Here is a 20,498-nt window from a genome sequence, read left to right on the forward strand (position 1 = left end):
CTAATAAAGATAATGATTTAAGTAGACTAGTAAGCTAATTATTTATCTGAGTCTTTTATAACTATATTTTTTTCTTTTTTTAATAGATTATAGATGTCATAGATAAGGAACTAATTCAGCCTTTTGAGATTCTCTTCGAAGGTGTTGAATATATTGCCAGAGCTGGCTGGACTCCAGAGGGAAAATAGTACGTATGTTAAATTGTCACTTCTTTACAAATAATTTAGGATCCAGAACTTTAGAAATGTCTGTGCTATTAGGTTTGCCTTTCATTTGGAGCTGCCTTCACATGTAAATCTGCAGTGTAATTATTTATATACAAAGAATTTTTTAAAACTAGACAGACTTTTGGGTGTGTAATTCTATAAGCATAAGCACAAGCATTGGATCCTAAAAGCAATCCAGTGCATTACATTTTCGTTGACTTTTACTCAGCCAGTCATGGTTCCCATTATTTGGTTAAAAACAGTGTGACTTCAAGGCTCACGTGGTTGTATTTTTTCATTGTATAATCTAAGCAAAAATATTTGCGGAGCCTTGTGTGGACACGATTACATACAGTTCTGTGTCTAGCGGAGACCTTGGGAGTTCCACAAGGCTAGCATTCGGTGACACTACAGGGAGAAAATTTCAAAGGCCATTTGTGATTTTGGGAATTTGAAGAAAAGCACTTTAAAACCTGTATTCAAGCTTGACTTTTAAAAATAAATGTAGAATAAGTTAGAACTTTTAATTAGCCATTTGTAAGGGGTGATTTAACATATACTAAAGCAATTTTTTCATTATAGGTATAGAAATAACTGATGGGTGCTAGGGGAATATTCATTTTCTGAGAGCTTTCTTTATTTTTGGTGCTTTTATTTTTTTACATAGTGCTTGGTCCATCCTGCTAGATCGCTCCCAAACTCGCCTACAGATAGTGTTGATCTCACCCGAATTATTTATCCCAGTAGAAGATGATGCCATGGAAAGACAGAGGCTCATCGAGTCAGTGCCTGACTCTGTGACACCACTGATCATCTATGAAGAAACAACAGACATTTGGATAAATGTATGCCTGTCCTCCTGCTCTTGGTGAAATGTTTACTTCAGGGTGCTAAAGCAAATGAGGCTTTACAGCAGACTGTCAGAATGAAGTTTTAAGTTCAAAGTAACCATGAATATTATTTGCTAAGTTCTAACGTTTCAAATTGGCATGATGGTTCTATTTAGAATAATGAAAGGGCGTGGGTAGAAAGCAGATGCCGTCAAAACGACATCTCTGTGGCTGCAGGTTCACCCGTTGTCCTAGACACATCAAGTACTGAAAACACAGCCTTATCAGTACCTCTTAGAGGTCCATAGGAGTCCTGTCTAGAAAAAGAGTTTGTTCTTTTGTTTGCAAACTACATTAAAATATAACACTTTGGGGTTGAATTTTGCATTTTCCAATGTAGTAGGAAAAACTTAAGATACAAAATAAATAAAGCCAGCTCACTCCCTTGCTGGCTTTATAAGATTCAATCTTACAAGCTTTATAAGATTCACCTAAAACATCTATTTACCCTTCAACTGTTAGATTATTTCCCTTTGGAAAAAAATGTAAAAAAAATTTTTCCTCATCATTTCTGTAGTAATATTTATATCCTTAAGTAAGCTTCATGCCATGTTTTAAAGGATTACAGAAATGGTGAGTAAGAAAAAGCTTTTGGCATTTTCTTCTCCATTTGGGAGAACATTCACTGCTCAATGGATAAAGTCTTTGACTGAAGTAAGATAAATCTGAAAGGCCCAGGCAAAATCTATAATTGTAAATATATAATAGCACCAATAGTTATTTATACTGCACAGTATGTTTATCAGGTCTTTCTCTGGCTTAATTGAATTATTTATGTAGTATTTCATTAATGTGTGTAGTAAACTGAGCTATTCATTTTACAGATCCATGATATCTTTCATGTTTTTCCCCAAAGTCATGAAGATGAGATTGAATTTATTTTTGCCTCTGAATGCAAAACAGGTTTCCGTCATTTATATAAAATTACATCCATTTTAAAGGAGAGCAAATATAAACGATCCAGTGGTGGACTGCCTGCCCCAAGTAAGAAAAAGTTTTTATTTAAAAAAGAAAAAATGTTGAGGGGAGAAGGTGGGAGGTTCAGGGTAACATATTGTCTCTCTATGTACTTCATAAGCAGCAGTACTGCTTCACTAAACCCAATAGAAACTAAAATATAAATACGTACATATGTAAAAACGCAGAAGACAGACATTTTGCTTTATTTTTACAAGTGTGTTCATTTTAATATTTGCAAACCCTAACTGGAAAATTGCATTCCAGGGGTTGAATTGGCATCCTCTCTACCATCTTGACTGTGGCCCATAGGACAAAGTTCTTGGTAGATACATACTAAACGATTAGTAGTAGATAATCTCTGGGTACTGGGATTACTTATTTTTACTTCCTACTTTTGTCTTAACTATAATTTTTAATTTGCTTAAAGTGAGCCCATGTCATTTTTAGATTTAAAAAGATATTTTTTAAATACATAGTTATTAGGTATTTTTACATATTAGACTTTTTATACTGTTTCATCTACACTGAAGTTTATTTATAGTTACAGCACTTCAAATTGGTATAATTATGTTGCCTGAAGTGAAATTAAATATTGTGTCAGCTGAAGTTAACCATCACTCGGTCTTTAAAAAGAGTGATGGTTTTCGTTCTGGGAAATGTAATACAGAGTAGATGTGTAAGCCTAGGAAAAATGAAATGGTGCATTGAATCCTGTGTTTTTAAAAAATCGAGTTACAGTTTTCTACTTTAATAATAGTTTGTTTTGGGATGGTGAGCACTTTATGATGTTATGTTATATGCTTAACTATTACTTGTAACTTAACAGACTGAACATAGCCATTTAGGGAAAAATTGTGGTAAAATATGCATAACAGAATCTCCTCTTTTCCACTGACTGGTGTCTCTCAGTAGTTGGACATCATACCACAAAGCGAAAGACCTCGGCTGCTTCAGTTCCTGGTCAGGGCACATACCTGGGTTGTAGGTTCAGTCCCCTTTTGGGGGTGTGTGCAAGAGGCAACCAATTGATGTTTTTCCCCCTCCCTTCCTATGTCTCTAAAAATAACTAAAATATTTTTTAAATTTACTATTTTAATCTATTTTAAGTGTACAGTTTCATGGCATTAAGGTATTAATATCTTTATGCAGCTTTCACCACTATCTCTAGAACTTTTTTCATCTTCCAAAACTGAAACCACCCAATAAATACACAATTTAGTAAAAAATAACTTCTCATGCCTTCCTTCCCCTCAGCCCCTGACAACCACTTTCTGTATCTGTGAATTTGACTATTCTAGATACCTCATTCAAGTGGAATCATACAGTATTTATCCTTTTATGATTGGCTTATTTTACTCAGTATAATGTTCTCAAGGTTCATCCATGTAGCACATGTCTGAAAGTCTTTTCAAGGCTTAATAATATGCCATTGTGTGTATATACCACATTTTTCTTATCCAGTCGTCTGTCCATGGACACTTGGGTTGCTTCCTCCTTTTGGCTGCTGTGAATGCTGCTGCTGTGAGCATGTGTGTGCACACGTCTGTTTGAGGCCCTGCTTTCCATTCTTTTGGGTACATACCCAGAGGGGAAATTGCTGGATCTTACGGTAATTGTATTTTTAGATTTTTGAGGAACCATCATATTCCTTTCCATAGCGGCTGCACCATTTTCTATTCCTATTAGCAGTGAACAAGTGTTCCAATTTCTCCACATGCTTGCCAACACTTGTTATTTCCTGATTTTTTTTGTTTTTTTTCTTTAATAGCTGCCATAATGGATATGAAGTAGTATGTCATTATGGTTTTGGCTTGCATTTAGCTAATGACTAGTGACGTTGCATCATTTTATGTGCTTATGGGCCATTTGAGTATCTTCTTTGGAGAAGTGTGGGTTGTTTGTTTTTTCAGTATGGTCTTTTTTTAAAAAGGACAAAGAAATTTTTTAAGGTTTTGTTTGTGTGTGTTTGTTTATTTATTTATTTTTAGAGAGGGGGGAGAGAAACATCAATTACCCACCTCTTGCTCACACGAGGCCCCTGCAACCCAGGCATGTGCCCTGACTAGGAATTGAATCAGCAGCCTTTTAGTGTGCAGGTCGGTGCTCAATCCACTGAGCCACACCAGCCAGCACTCAGCATGACCTTTTAAATATTGCTATTTGGGAAACAGCTATATCTAGGACTATTGTAGTAAATCCTACCTACGACTCCGTCCCTTTCCTTAGCCTAATTATTTTAAAAACAGTCAAGATCTTATATATCTAAGATGTAGAGGTTCTTCCCTGAGAGCCTTAGTTTAACGTGGCCCTTAGTGTGAAATTGTGCTGCCAAATCTTCTGTTTTTCAGAAATGAACTCCATTTATGGAGTTCTAGATAGTGTAGCAATAAAGACGGGTCGGACAGAGAGCTGTGCATGGTAGTTACTTAGCTAAAATACTTACAGGACGACAATAAAAAGATGATCATTTAAAAGAAGAGCTGTTACTCAGTTAATATTCATCTTAGAACACCTAGCCACTGTTCCCTCTGTTTCCGGGCCCTTGTGTTTGTCTACCTCTTTCTTCTGGTTCCCTCCTTCTTTCTTAGTCTGTCTTGCTCCAAGTCTTTCTTCTTTTCTTTAATGTCCACTTTATTTTTCTCCTCCTTTCTCTTTTCTTCCTCAAGTGGCTATAATATGAAAACAATACTTGTTTTATCTATGTGTATATAAAATAATATTTGTTTTCTGGCCATCAAGTGTAAAGTACTAGGTTGAATTTTTGTGTCTAACTTGAGTGGTACTAGCTAAGACCCGGTACCTTCTCATCATCTTGACCTTCCCTCATCCGTCACTTCCGCAGCCAGAGTTAGCAGTAGCTGGGCAGTGAGAAATAGTTTCTATTTCTTAACCTCCTCCTCACACCACTGAGACAGCTTCGTCTACCAGGACGGAATTTCGTAAAGGCTAGTGGAGCATGTTGGCATTAAAATGGTAATACCCAATTTGTTTTTGGCAAATGATGAACAATTTCATTAAAATTTTCCTCCTGTGGCTTTTAAAGTAGTTTGCTGCATTTCTAGAAAAAATGCCTTGTTGGCCCATTAGATTGTGTTTGTCTAACCAAAGGTCTTCGAATGTAGGTACTTTCGAGTTCTTTTCTGGCTTTCCCATGAGAATCTATTTTGGTGTTTTCACTCTCTTTACATGGATCATTCCATGGTTACTCCAGAGTATTGTGAAGACTCATAATTTGGAGTCTTTTTTTAACTGTAGGTCTTTTTTTAAAAAATTAAGGTGAAATTCTCATAACATTAAATAAACCATTTTAAAATTAACAGCTGCATTTACCGTATTCACAGTGTTGTGCAACCACCGCCTCTAACTAGTTCCAAACATTTTCTTTTTATTTTTTAATTATTGGCTTCAGAGGGGTTGGAGAGAAAGAGAGAACAACATCGATTAGTCATTCCCCCCCATTGGGGCATTCACCAGGTAACCCCTGTGTGTGTCCTGGCCCAGGACTGGGCGCGCAACCTTGGAGCATTAGTATGACACTCCGACCAATCGAGCTACCTGGCCAGGGCTGGGTTCAAAACATCTTCATTAGCCCTGGCTGGTGTGGCTCTGTGGATTGAGCGCAGGCCTGCGAACCAAAGGGTCTCGTTTCAATTCCCAGTCGGGGCACGTGCCTGGGTTGCAGGCCAGTTCCCAATGGGGGACCATGAGGGGCAGCCACACATTGATGTTTCTCTTCTGTCCTTCCCTTCCCCTCTAAAGATGAATAAAAAAATTGACATTTAAAAGAAAAAAAAACATCTTCATTACCCCAGACATGACTCGATATTTTAAATGCACCTTTTTGGACAAAAAGTTCAGAATACTATTCTTTATTGTTTCATTTGCTTATAGTCTAGTATGAAGTGCTGAATTACAACTATATTTATCTTTAGGTGATTTCAAGTGTCCTATAAAAGAAGAAATAGCAGTTACCAGCGGTGAATGGGAAGTTCTTGGCCGGCATGGATCTAATGTATGTCCCTTTATTCTGCTGATGTTTGGTGAATGTCTGCTACTGAAAATCAGTAGTGCAACTCTGTATGACTCCAGTGTTTTTGAAAAATTAAGTTCAGGCCTAAAAGAACTCAAGTTGTTGGAAAAAAAGAATCTTAAATTACAATTCTCACTCATTTTATAGCCCTGGTATTAGATGTGTACAGATTATTACAGATCACCATTTTCAAATATACTATTGCTGTGTAATAAGGGAAGGAAAAGTCTAGCAAAAATGGTAAATTAAGATATAGTGTGGAAATTACTTTTAAATCTCTTACAAACTACTTGTGTCATTTCCACATTAGAAATTACATTACTACTTTTGAGGTCGTGATTCCCTTTCATTCACCTATTTATCTTACCTCACAAATTGAGTTTCATCTGCCATCTGCAAAGAGTGATGCTATACAGACAGCATAGATCGATAGGGAAAAGGAGGGAAGTCCACCCTCCGTTTCACTCTTAGCATATAGCTTTCTGTGGTTATTACATGAATTGCAATTTTTCTCTTTTGCCTTTCATAGTACTTTCTGTTTGTTTTTTTGCCTTTCCTAGTACTTTCTGTTTGTTTCAGCCTTCAGTTAGGTGTCAGTTTCATGAGCTCTCTAAGAACTCCATCCTTTGTATGTGTGATACATACAGTTAAGTTGATATATGATACCAGGTTTTAGTGAAGGCCTGTGATTTCCTCAAATACATTTGGAGGAAATATACTGGTTACTAAGAATCGTATATGCTGGTTACTAAGAAAAGTCTCTCATAGTCCCTAAGGTGACTAAGGAGGGAGAATGAAGATCCAGGTCTCAGGTTTGTTTTTGTTGGTAAAAACTGTAGAATATCATAGGCAACCTTTAAGGTTAACTTTCACTCAGAATCTCCCATGGCCCTCTGGTTATATATCCTTTTTTTTTTCCTTTTTTTCTTTTTTCTGTTTAGGAACCTTGGATGGTATTGTCAACTGAGAAAAAAATTTTTGTGGAATTCTAAGTTTTATTAACAAAAAAAATTACACTAATGTAAACTTAATGCAGTATAATGATTGGGTAATACCTAAGGACCCCCCAAATTATATTTACATTGACCTGAACTTTATTTGGTCAACTTAAATGTCTTTCTACTACTTACCATAATGCGCATCAAGTTTCTTCTTTGTTTACGTCATGGTTATTTATGTGACTTGTTTGTCTCTCTTTTCTATTTTTGCTTTATATTTTTAAAAGATTTTATTTATTTTTAGAGAGAAGGTAAGAGAGAGGGAGAGAAACGTCATTGTGTGAATGCCTCTCACCTACCCCTTACTGGGGACCTGGCCCACAACCCAGGCATGTGCTCTGATTGGGGATGGAACTGGCGACCCTTTGGTTCACAGGCTGATTGGTACTCAATCCATTGAGCTACACCAGCCAGGGCTGCTTTTTTTTTTTTAGGTTCCCTTTTTCTCTCTGCTTTTGCCGGTGTCCTTGATCCCACCCAAAGATTTTTAATGGCTATAACTGAGTAAGAATTTGAGACTGGTAAGCCTGCGTGCCCCATAACTGTTCGCAGTGGTTCTCAAAGTGTGGTCCTTGGACCAGGAGCAGCACATCAGCTTCACCTGGGAGCTTTTTAGAAATGCAAATTCCTGGGCCCACCCCAGACCTCCTAAACCAGAATCTCTGGTAGTGGGACTCAGCAAGCTGTTTAACAACACCTCTGGTGATTGTAAATGCTTCTGTTGAATACAGTGAGAGGGTGAGGAATTAACCAGTTATTTTTTCAATTTTGAAAGGCCTCCCAACTGCTAGGACAAGAGTAGAACCAGTCACAACTTTTGGCACAGATTAACACATACCTTTGAAGCTTTGTGAATATTTGTTCTTTCATTTCCTATCACTTGTATCCTTTCTGTATATCTCAGTTGTGTTTATTGAAGAAGCTTCCTGGAGAAAATGTGACATTTAAAAATACTTGCTTTTAGAAATACATCTGTGTTTTCTTTAGTTTGTAAAAAAAATTTTTTTTTGAATTTTATTAAACTTGTTTGAGTAGGCTGGTAAAAGATTTTTAAACGATCTCTGGCTGGTGTGGCTCTGTGGTTGAGTGCTGGTCTGCGAATCACAAGGTTGTCAGTTCAATTCCCAGTCTAGGGCACATACCCGGGATGTGGGTCAGGTCCCCAGCAGGGGGTGTGCAGGAGCCAACCACACATTGATGTTTCTCTCCCTCTGTTTCTTCCTCCCTGCCCATCTTAAAAAATAAATAAATCTCTTAAGATTTTTCTTTAAAAAAAGAAGTAGTAGAAGGCATTTATTTAGAATCTTGTGATTTGGGGAAAATATTAAGTGAATTCATCTATGAATTTACTGCAACTTTTTTTGAGTTCTGAATGAAGACTTAAAGGATGTTATCAATACTTGTTTATAAACTATAACAGTATTGAAACTGTGATTGAGTTTAACTATCCACCCCAACAGATAAAACATTTTTACAAATTTGTACAAAACACCAAAAAGTACTAAGACCAAAAGTATTGCACTAACTGAGAAATATAGAGGATGCTAAAGTTAGACTGTTAAGTGTGCCTGAATGGTTGACCTAAGCTGAAATATGGCTATTTAAGAAAAGCACACATTCTGACCATTTGGGAAACTCTACTAGTAGTGTGCAACTCTTTTTTCTTCTAGATAAATTCTATTCTTAGCTGTAAGTCATAAATAAAACTGACAAGTGTACTAACATTTGCGGAATTTTTTTAAAGGTTTTTAGAGAGGGGAAGGGGGAGAAAGAGAGGGAGAGAAACATCAATGTGTGGTTGCCTCTCATGTGTCCTGACTGGGAATCCGACCTGGGAATGTGACCCTTTGGTTCACAGCCCAAGCTCAGTCCACTGAGCTGTACCAGCGAGGGCTGGAAAAATTTTTTTAAAGAGGTACAAATCAAAGGGTGGCTCAAATGATTCTGAACAAAATTGGGGATTGTTGGTTGAGTTACTGAACTTGCCAAGGCTTACTTGCACTGATTTTTATCTTGTCCTTTTGGCAGATCCAGGTTGATGAAGTCAGAAAACTGGTATATTTTGAAGGCACCAAAGATTCTCCTTTAGAACATCACCTATATGTGGTCAGTTATGTAAATCCTGGAGAAGTGACAAGGCTAACCGACCGTGGCTATTCCCACTCTTGCTGCATCAGCCAGGTATTAAGTCCCTGTTTGAAAAGGCTTTTCTGTCATATGAAAAAACCTTTACTTGTGTAATACTCCTTTGCAGTAATATGAAAATTGGCAAAATTGGCCTGCGGAAGTTTGATTCTTTTAGGAAACTTTGAAAAGTGTAGCCTTAACTTCAGCATTGTATATGTACATAAATGGCCAGACTCATACTCCTTCTATAGCATCAGTGCAAATGTAGTAGCAGGTAACCCTTGTTAGTTTTCCTGGGAAAAAAGTAACTGTTTCTCCTTTCTTTAGCATTGTGACTTCTTTATAAGTAAGTATAGTAACCAGAAGAATCCACACTCTGTGACCCTTTATAAGCTATCAAGTCCTGAAGATGACCCAACTTGCAAAACAAAGGAATTTTGGGCCACCATTTTGGACTCAGCAGGTACTTGTTTCTCTAAACCTGATCTTAGGTAAGATTAGTACGTTAGTGCTCTAAAGCCTGTGTGTGTCCACATTTCCTGGGCAGAGTCTTCCTGTCTCTGCCCAATGTGTCTTCGCCACTGCCTGTTCCTGAGCTGCTAGTTTCTGATTGATCCCACCCCTCCTAGTCTGTCAACGACCGAGTAATATGGGTGTTGTTTATATTTTTATTTCTATTCTTTATGTTAGGACCCTCAGCCAGGCTGGCTACCCCTTTTTAATTGATTGGTTCAGAGGCAAGGGGAGGGAGAAAGAGAAGGAGAGAAACATTGATCAGTTGCCTCTTTATGCGCCCTGACTGAGGACCAAACCCAAAACCTAGGCCTGTGCCCTGACCAGGAATCGAACCAGTGACCGTTTGTTTTGTGGGATGCCACCCAACCAGTTGAGCCACAGCAGCTAGGGCTGGAAGGCCTTTTTGAAAGAAGGATTAAAATAGTCAGTATATCAGTCAGAAAACCATTTATTCACATGTTGGGATGATTTCCCAGATAAACAAGTGACCTTGAGGATAGTGTACCCTGAACTAGTCATACTCATTGAGCAATGAAGCTGCATCTTTAGGGAATAACTAGCTGGCAGCTTCCTTAAACTTTTAAAACACTTACAGTGGCCATCTTTATGAAAGATAAAACACTTGTTCTGTATGGGAGTGAAGAACACTGTGAATTATTTATTTTTAAAATGCTTGATTTCCTTTTTTCTTTTGAGGTATTTATTTATTTATTTATTTATTTATTTATTTATTTATTTTATTTTATTTTTTTAAAGAGTTATTTATTTATCTTTAGAGGGGAAGGGAGAGAGAGAAATATCAATGTATGGTTGCCTCTAGTGCATCCCCCGCTGGGAACTGGCCTGCAGGGAACCTGCCTGCAACCCAGGCATGTGCCCTGACTGGGAATCGAACCTCAATCCTCTGGTTCACAGGCCCATGCTCAATCCACTGAGCTACACCAGCCAGGGCTATTTATTTATTTTTTTTTAGATAGAGGGAAGAGAGGGAGAGAAACATCAGCGTGTAGTTGCCTCTCATGTGCCCCCTACTGGGGACCTTACCTGGCTCACAACCCAGGCATGTGCTGTGACTGGGAATCAAACCACAACCCTTTAATTTACAGGCCAGCACTCAATCCACTGAGCCACACCAGCCAGGGAAAAATGCTTAATCTCTTAAACATAAAATATCGACTGATTTTATGTATCTTTTAATCTACTGTATCCCCAGTTTTTTTCCTGTTGGGTATTTCATGCATTAGTATTTGCAAGGGATTAAGAATTAGTATAAATTGTTCTAACGGGAACAAGTAGAATTTGTAATGTGGTGATGGTTTCTGCTTAAACAGTAACCTCATCCAGTATACACAGACTTAGGATAGGTCTGTATAGCTTTGGTAAACCAAAGACTGTTCATGACTCCATTTTTATACGTGTGTGTGTGTGTGTGTGTGTGTGTGTGTGTGTGTGTGTGTGTGTGTGTATTTTAATCTTCACCTAAGGATAAATTTATAGGTTTTAGAGAGAGGGGGAAGCGGGGAGAGAGGAGAAAAGGGAGAGAAACGTCAGCACTCCATACAGCTGAGCCACCTGGCTAGGGCGATGACTTTCTTTTTTTCTGGCCTCTGGTTAAACTTATTCATTAATAATCAGAAACAGATTTTATTGAGCACCTGCCTTGAGTAGCTTAAATTGACTAAGTTAAATTTGTGCTCCCAGTTTTAATCAATAAGTTAAACTGAACCAAACACAAAGTATTTGTACAGTACTGCACATAGGCACCAAGGATTATTCAGAATCTGTGTTTATTTCTGAGATAGATAATGTGTTCATTAGGCTTTCTTTTTAAAATACAAATGTTGTTGCTTAATTTTTTGCCTGTCACTTGAAGGAAAGATGGTCAGGTATTTGTGTGTGAGATCAAGGTTGTAGATTTACCTTTTCCTTGCTCAGGTTGTAGAGCTCCCAATAACAGCTCTTCTTACACACTCTGAATGTTATTTCCTTGCAGGTCCTCTTCCTGACTATACCCCTCCAGAAATTTTCTCCTTTGAAAGTACTACTGGATTTACATTGTATGGGATGCTTTACAAACCTCATGATCTACAACCTGGAAAGAAATACCCCACTGTGCTGTTCATATATGGTGGTCCCCAGGTGGGTACATTTTATTACGTATATATACACACACATTCATATATGTATATGTAATTTTTTAGGTTATTTATTTTTTTAATGTCTAGTCAGTTTTTAAGTTAAGATTTGAGCATGGTTGAGCCTCTGCTGTTATTGACTCTGGCTTGTGTTCTGATTGTCCAGTTCAGGAAGCTGGGTTTGTCAGATATCTAATTTGTAAATCATTGTCAGTTTCTTAGTTTACATCAAGGACTGTAACTGTCATGGGGAAGGGATGTGTCTGTAGATAAACATGTTTTCTATCTACAGAAATTTGGGAAATGAAATTAAGTAATTAAATTTCTTAGTAAATAAAAAGGATCTGAATAGCTATTTTTAGAAAGCTGTGGTAGCTTGATGAATTCTGTCCTCTTCATTTTAAGGCTGTATCTCTTAAACTAGAATACTTTTATTACCTAGTTAAAGCAACTCTTATACTACTATTTAGCACTGCAAGAAATTTAACGTTGGTTTTCTTCTTCCTTTATTAAAATAATAGCATGCGAGTATTAAGCAAATTCTATTGTCTATCAGAGTAAAGTATTTGGAGTAGGTGAGTTTGTTAATTGGAAATTTTTTTAAATGTTTATTATTAATTATATATCTTACATTGAGCCATTGAAGAAACTAGAATATAATTGCACTGTTTTTACACTGTTAACTCTTGGGCTCAGTAAAAATTCTTTTTAGTTATATCCTGTTATTTAGTATCTGAAAATATATCTAGATTCTAAACCATCCAAAAAAATGAAAGTAAAATAACTACATGAGCCATAAAATCGCAGCAGTGAGCAATTCAATATATTAAGTTAAATCACTTTACCATCAGTAAGTACGTTTTACAAACATGATTTGTATTATAGTTATCTACACATAAAAATCATGAAGAAATTAAATTAGACTTCCATTAAAAACTTGAGGCCAAATCTTTGTTACCTTAAAAAAAAACCTAAATACAAAGAAATTCAAAAGAAAATTACAGAACACTCTCAGAAGCTTTATATGTTTTGTTATATTATTTTGATATTAAGGCTAAGTAAGAAGGGTGTTTTTCCTTTCCACTGAAAAAATGATATATGAAGTGTGTGAAAAACATGCTATAAATCTGGTTATCTAGGTTTTAAGACTAAGAGACACCTTATATTAGTAATTAAGTTTAAAAGTCTAAGTCAAATGAAAAGATACGCAACATCACTAGTCATTAGGGAAATGCAAATCAAAACCACAGTGAGATACTACCTCATACTTATTTAGAGAGCTATTTTCAGAAAAAAAGGAGGGGAGAACAAAAGTTGGCAAGGGTGTGGCGAAATTAGAACTCCTCTGTGGAAAACAATATGGCAGTTTTTTTAAAATTAAATAGAACTACAACCTGACCCAGCAGTTCATTTCCGGGTGTGTACCCAAAGCAGAGGCTGAATAGACGCTGGTACTCCAGTGGTCACTGCAGCATTAGTCACAGTGGTCAGAAGGTAGAAGCAAATCAGGTGCCCATTGACAGATGAATGGGTGAACAAAACATGGCATATAATGGAATATTATATAGCCTTAAAAAGGAGGAAATATAATATGGGTGACCTTGAAGACATTGTGCTGAGTGAAATAAGCCAGACAGAAAAGGACAAATACTGCATTATTCCACTTGTGAGAGGTACTTAGAATAATCAAATTCGTAGAAACAGAAAGTAGACTAGGTGTTGCCAGGGGCTGAGGGAGAAATAGGAGATTACTGTTCAGTAGGTATGGAGTTTCTGTTTGGGATGATTAAAAAAATTCTGGAAATGGATAGCAGCGATGATTGTACAACAGTGTGAATGTACTTAATGCCCCTGAACCATACACTTAAAAGGGTTTAAATAATCAATTTTATGTCATGTATGTTTTACCATAATGAAAAATCTTAGTCACTGCAATGAAATCAAAATTGTTTAGTTGTTTAGAATACTTTATGAACATAACTGTATTTATAGAAACAGTTCCTTTTTCAAAGTGTTTTCTGGAAGCATTCAAATTTGGCAAGGCCTTAGGAGAATCTGGCATTCGGTTGACAGGGAGATGTCCCTGGGAGACTTTGCAGGGTAGAGTGCCTCTGGCACTGCCCCCACAGGGAGAGAGCAGAGCATTCATCCTCTGGTTGGATGGCTCCATGTGAGGTGGTTATGAAGAGGCTCCTTGACATGAGACAAGTCTTTCTAATGGCCTTGTGAAGTTTGATGAAATGATATGAGTGTCCCATGTTCTTTCTTGGTGTATATTCAGGTCAAAATGCCACAGTTCATGAGTTGAATTACTTTGTCACTAAATACAACCATGTCTGTAGTCGAACAAAGGTAAAATCTAAAGTAAAGCAAAAAATATTTCCCATTAAGGTCTTCAAGACTTGGTTCTTTACATTTTTCATTGGTAATAGCACCGTGTTTAAAAATGTCTATTTAGCCTTGGCTGGTATAGCTCAGTGGGTTGAGCGCTGCCCTTGAACCAAAGGGTCGCCAGTTCAATTCCCAGTCAGGGCACATGCCTGGGTTGCAGCCAGGTAAGGTCCCCGATAGGGGGCGTACGGGAGGCAGCCATGCATTGGTGTTTCTCTCCCTCTCTTTCTCCTCTTTCCTGCTCTCTAAAAATAAATAAATAAAATCTTTTAAAAAAATGTCTATTTAACAAACACTTATAATGCTTCCTATGTGCTGGACACTTTCTGCAAATGTAAATGCACGAAAGAGCAGACTAGGTGATAGAAGGACACAGGTTTTAAAGAGTTGATTCTGAAGGTACTCGTGAATGCTCAGTGTCAAAGGGCATGATGTTTAAGCACCTCCTTCCAGAAGTACCAGAGGCCTCCAGGCTGCAAAGGCAGAAACACCGGCTCTGGAGGAAATCGTTTTAACCGGGCATTTGGGCCGTCTTTGTATGGCTATAGGCAAAGAAATGAGGTAGTTTTCTTTAGACCCTCATAGTTGTGTTCCATACATAGTGCTTGTTACTTCAGCTCCCTGAGAGAGGGAGAGAAAGAAGAAACAGAAAAGAAAAACCTCTGCCCACCAACCTCTTTTCTCCTGGCAGGAAGGGAAAACATCATTCTTCTATCTCTCCCTCTAAAGAGTTATTAAGTTCCCATTATGCGCCAAGTACTGTTCTCACAAGTCAGACTAATATTCCACCCTTACAGAGCTTAATTCAGAAAATAGTAAGTAGACAAAAAATAAATAAATTCAGAAAATGGAAGTGCCAGGAATAATTGTTCAAAAGGAGGATGGCAAAGTGACTAAGGCGGAAGTTCAGATACAGGAAAGGTCTCTGCAGAGGATGAGCAGGAATAAGCCACATTGAAGATCTGAGGGGAGAGCGTTCCAGACTGAGGGAATAGTAAGCTTCAAGGTCAAGGTCCTTGGGTTAGCATCAATAGTTGATAATACAGTTAGAGGACAGTGTGTAAGGAAGTAAATAATATAAGGTTAGAGAAATAGCCAAAGGTCAGATAATATAGGGTCTCAGAAGACAGTAGTAAGGAGTATAGATCTAAACTCCTTACCAGTGGCAGGAGCTAAGCTACAAAATCATAACTGATTTACATTTTTAAAACATTGCTCTGCTGCCGTGCGAACACTGTAGGTCCTTTAGTATAGGAGGACAAGAATTGAAATAGGAAGACCGGTGATACTAACATGCAAATGTCAAAGAAAGAAGGTTCTCTGCCCCTTTCCCCAAATCCAGCCCAATAAATGCCCAGTAGCTATTGAGTAAAAAACAGTATGGGTTCTTACCGATTTATTTATTTATTTATTTATTTATTTATTTATTTATTTATTTATTTAATTGATTTTTTTTTTATAGAGAGAGATAGGAAAACATCAATTTGTTGTTTCACTTATTTATGCACTCATTGGTTGATTCTTGAATGTGCCCTGACCAGGCATCACACCTGCAACCTTAGCGATGCTCTAACCATCTGAGCCACCCAGCCAGGGCCAGTGTTGATTCCTGTTTAACTCCTGGCTGGCTTGGTTCTTCCATTGGTTTCAGTCAGAGAAAACTTCTTTCTCACTTGAGAGAATGTTTATTTTGTTGTTATTTAATATCTATCTTAGTGTTCACTAACCCTTAACTTCTGTAACTTTCTGCCCACTTATTAAAGTCCTCTTTTCACTAGATTGTTTATTTCTGGTGAAACACTAAACTACCATTTAATTTCCCAGTCACTTTGAAGTACAGTTTGTAGGGAGATAAAGGTATTTAAGAATTATTCTACTTTTTGCACTGATTTGCGTAACGGGAGAAAGAAGCTGGACTGGTTGCAGTGCTTTTATTTAAAGCGGTATTTTATTTTATTAAAATACTAAGTTTTCCTGCTACTGGGCAGAGGCAGTCGCAGAAGAGATGGGTAGGGAAGAAAAGCACTCTGGTTATTCTTGTCCATATCATTTGAATGACACAGTTTTTCAAGGCAGAAGTGATCATTCTGCTGACTTTTTCTGTGGGATAGATTAAATCTCTTGTATATAATTAATATGTAGGTTATAGTTTTAAAGTCATTAGTTCAGTAATTGCCCTCAATTAAGTGTGAACTTAAGAAAGAAAAGGGAAATAAATGGGAATGGAAAAAATACAATAAAAAATAAAATTTTAAAAATTTAATAAAGAAAAGAAGCGCCCTCCTACAAAGGGGTGTCAGTGGTTCCCTGCGTTTGGACACGCAAGAACTGGAGGCGGAGAAGTGCGCACTTGGAGAAATCTGGCGTCGGCTTGCTCCCTGTAGGCTCGAAATCAGCCATCCTACGTAGAGTAATAGAGACCATAAACATGAACATGAAAAAGTTTAAGTTAATTTAAAAATAAATTGGAGGTGTGTGGTTACTAATCCGTGGGCATAAAGTCTCAGTTACACAAGATGAGTAAGTTCTAGAAATCTGTACAACGTTGTCCTATGATTAATAATGACATTGTATACTTAAATTTTTGTTAAGAGGGTCGATCTCATGTTGTGTTTTTGCCCACAAGAACAAAGAAATGTCTTTTCAAAGGCAAAAATTCTATTAAAAATGTAAGCTTTCTACTCTTTGCAGTGCCCTGCCTCTCTCATGCTTTTGTGTGCTGCCGTAAAATAAGTTTCACTGAAGTTGTATTTCTTCCTCAGGTGCAGCTGGTGAATAATCGGTTCAAAGGAGTCAAGTATTTCCGTTTGAACACTCTAGCCTCTCTGGGTTATGTGGTTGTAGTGATAGACAACAGGGGATCCTGTCACCGAGGGCTTAAATTTGAAGGCGCCTTTAAATATAAAATGGTGTGTGAACATACAAACATTCTTCTTTTAAAGACACGTTTTCTGGTGCATTGTTTGGGGTGAAATTCCAGAGAGAGAGTCAGGGGAAGGGGCTCTGAGCAAATGAGAGAGAGAATGTGTGTGTGTGTGTGTGTGTGTGTGTGTGTGTGTGTGTGTGTGTGTGTGTTAGAGTTTGAGGGTGGGAGGGAAGATGCAACTTCATGTTCACAAGGCTAGCTCATGTTTACTTACATGTAACTTTGGGGAGCTGAGACAAAACCATTTTTACGTAGAAATAGCCTCTCTTTGCTTTCTGTACATCCAGCTTAGCCGGATGGCAGCACCATTAAGCTTTCGGCATCCTGTACACTATTGAGAGGAATAATTGAGGTTTGTTCTGTCCTCTGTGAAGAGAGAAACCAACTGGTTAGTGCCTTCCTTGTGACAAGCCTCTTTCTCTCTACAGGAAGCTTTAAATGCTACCTTTTAGAGATGCCCCATGTCCTTTCTGCTGCTTTGGGAAATGATGAGAATCCGATGTTCCTTTTGCACAGTAAGGCAGTTACTGTGTTTGCCAGTGTATTGGACATGCTGAGTAAGACATGGGGATTTTCTCCCACAGCCAGTTCTTTGACCTTATGTTGTATTCTCATGTAAGTTTTTTTGTTTTTATTTTTGTTTTCGCTCAGTGAAGTGAGATTGTGTGCACTGGCAGGCCTAGTAATAAAGACAGGGTGGTGGTGGTAGGAATTAATACTTAATAGGACTTTAAAGAAACAGTATGTTTAGTTCCTAGATGTAGACTGTGGGGAAATAGGAAGATAAGGCCTCACGAGTGATTCCTTCTACTACACTGTGTTACATTTTTAAAAGGAGAAATGAAATTAGTCTCCTGCTTAAGGGGGCTAATTTTTCATCTTCAGGTATGGGAAGGCTTGTTACAAGGAAGATGCTGGCTCTTAGCAGACAACAGAACAAATGGAAATGGGGAACAACCCATGTGGCCAGGGGCAGTTTGGGTTGCAACAGGAAAGAACTTGACGACTACTGGATAACTAAACTCTAGGACAGGCTAGCAACAGAAGCTGTAGACTCCTGTCTCTAAATAGAGTTTAAAAAAGTTTTTCGGGCAACAGAATGTCAGTTGATCGTGAATTGTAATCTAAAACCACAGGTATTTTCAGTCACCAACCTTTATTAGCTTTAAAAGCAGTTTTACAATGAGACTTCCGTTCATCAGAGTCGGTGAAATATTTTCCCTTTCTTGACAGGGGCAGATAGAAATCGACGACCAGGTGGAAGGGCTCCAGTATCTAGCCTCCCGGTACGACTTCATCGACTTAGATCGAGTGGGCATCCATGGCTGGTCCTATGGCGGATACCTCTCCCTGATGGCTTTAATCCAGCGATCGGATGTCTTCAGGGTATGTGGCTTCCCTTGTACTTTTGGTCGTAAGGATAGAATTTTCTACACAGTGAGGATATGAGGAAGATGCTGGTTTTTCTAAAGGTTTACAGAGTTGGGAGTATTAAATAGATTTTTTTTTAAACTGCTTGTCAACTTGGTGACCAGTTATTGGTTATTTGTAGACAGATGCCAGAGGTTATGAGGTTTAGTTATGATTAGTAGAAACATACACGCACACACACAGTGGAGTGGAGTTACGTGTTTCACTGTTGGACTGCCAGCTCTGAGGGACCTGTCACTCAGATGCGCTGGATCACTGTCTCCTCAACAGCTAAGCACCATGTTTAACACATAATAGGTCTGAATTAAATCTGTATTAGGTGAACAAATTATTAAATCTACAGATGATAGTTACAGTTCTGTAAACAACTTCTTAGAAAAATGTGCTAGAAGAAAATATATAAAAATGCTAACAGTTGTTAAGGGAGTGGGAATTATGAGTAGTGGTTTTCTTTTTTAAATAGAATGGGGAGAAGTAGGTTTATAGTTGTTCGTATGAAAATAATACAGTAATAAATAATACAAGAATAAACTGTTTTGTGTACTCGCAACTATAAATCTACTTTTGCCCCACCCTGTATTTCAATACTTGATTTTAATTTACACAGTGAAAGATTATTTTTAAGAACAAAAATGATAGGGTTTTTGTCCTTTTGTGTATATTCAGATAACCTTTAATAAAATAACCACAAAAGGAACTCTGAACACTGTCATAATTTGTCCATGCTTATAGCTGTCGGGAATGTAATTGTAACATTTAAATATAAAACTGTGTGTGGGAACCTTAAAATGAGGGAACTGTTTAGTGTTTAAATATGTCTCATTCATTGTTTTAAATCCTGTACTGCCAACAGAAGCTTTTTAAAAAATGACTGCTTTTCCTATGTGTATAAAGCCGACAGACCCTTCTTGCACAATTTTCCCCCAGTAGCAGGCATGAGTTTACACTGAGGCATTCATTCATATGTTCTAGTTCATCTACCCTTTTAACAAACATGTTTGTATTTCAACTAGCCCAGGTTAAGGGTTTGGTGTACAGCATGCCTGTGGAACAAAATGCTAACTGACTCACAAAGTATCAAGTTATTGACCTTGGGACTCCACCTTGATTTTTTGAGTGGCGTGAGACCATGTAGCTCTAGTCCTGGGGCTAAAGCCTAAGGATAATTTGGCTTATGAATTTGCAGTTACAGATTCCTATTGCTAGTAGCCATTCTTTTCTGGGTCACACTTGAGTGTCACTGTTGCCTTGTGCAGGTTGCTATTGCCGGGGCCCCAGTCACCCTGTGGATCTTCTATGACACAGGCTACACGGAGCGTTACATGGGCCACCCTGACCAGAACGAACAGGGCTATTACTTAGGATCTGTGGCCATGCAAGCAGAAAAGTTCCCCTCAGAGTAAGTTCAGGCTTTAAAATTAAGATTATAAATTTAAAATTGTATTTTTGAAAGTTGTCTTTAATAACAATAATGGGAATTACAAATACTGTAGCCAAGACTAATATTGTATAGAATACTAGAATGGCATGGATGTTTCTCAAAGCTGAATTGTAGGACAGTTCATGTATTTATTTTCTACAAATTATATTTGAAGCAATTCACTTGTGCTAAAGGAAGTTTAAATGTACTACTACTTAAGATGGGAGAATTATTTCTGCATTATTTTACAAATAGTGTTCATGATTTTTTTTTTCCTGGGGACATGCTATCATTATTGATGTGTGCTGATATTTTAATAGGAAATTTACACATGATTTTTTAAATTTTTCTAAACTTTCATACATGAAGCATCTGGTTAACATATTACAAATATAACAAAATTTTGAATTCTCTTTCTAACATTACACTGTGAGGAAGTTAACATAGTTCATTGTGATTAGTTTAAAG

The 20,498-nt window shown here is 37.5% G+C and overlaps 1 protein-coding gene and 1 non-coding gene across 7 annotated transcripts in view; both read left to right on the top strand.

The window, feature by feature from the left end:
- DPP8 (dipeptidyl peptidase 8) overlaps positions 1-20,498 on the top strand; it is a 58,628-nt gene that overhangs the window by 30,953 nt on the left and 7,177 nt on the right. For 3 of the 6 annotated variants that reach the window (XM_053670041.1, XM_037155585.2, XM_053670042.1), the window contains exons 10-19: positions 87-187; positions 874-1,051; positions 1,921-2,080; positions 5,989-6,068; positions 9,113-9,265; positions 9,539-9,674; positions 11,721-11,866; positions 17,016-17,162; positions 18,413-18,565; positions 19,867-20,009. In XM_053670041.1, the coding sequence (XP_053526016.1) occupies positions 87-187; positions 874-1,051; positions 1,921-2,080; positions 5,989-6,068; positions 9,113-9,265; positions 9,539-9,674; positions 11,721-11,866; positions 17,016-17,162; positions 18,413-18,565; positions 19,867-20,009 (1,397 nt within the window). Of the gene's footprint in view, positions 1-86; positions 188-873; positions 1,052-1,920; positions 2,081-5,988; positions 6,069-9,112; positions 9,266-9,538; positions 9,675-11,720; positions 11,867-17,015; positions 17,163-17,607; positions 17,726-18,412; positions 18,566-19,866; positions 20,010-20,498 lie in introns of those variants that run through there. The other 3 variants (XR_005083983.2, XM_037155586.2, XM_037155588.2) reach the window with 3 other exon arrangements.
- LOC119057153 (small nucleolar RNA SNORA38) lies at positions 16,532-16,662 on the top strand. Its single transcript, XR_005084018.1, has one exon. It is a non-coding gene; the product is annotated as a small nucleolar RNA SNORA38 (small nucleolar RNA).

This window comes from Artibeus jamaicensis, unplaced genomic scaffold (genome assembly GCF_021234435.1).
Source record: "Artibeus jamaicensis isolate MK-2021 breed Jamaican fruit bat unplaced genomic scaffold, CSHL_Jam_final contig_548, whole genome shotgun sequence".
Classification (NCBI taxonomy): Eukaryota; Metazoa; Chordata; class Mammalia; order Chiroptera; family Phyllostomidae; genus Artibeus; species Artibeus jamaicensis.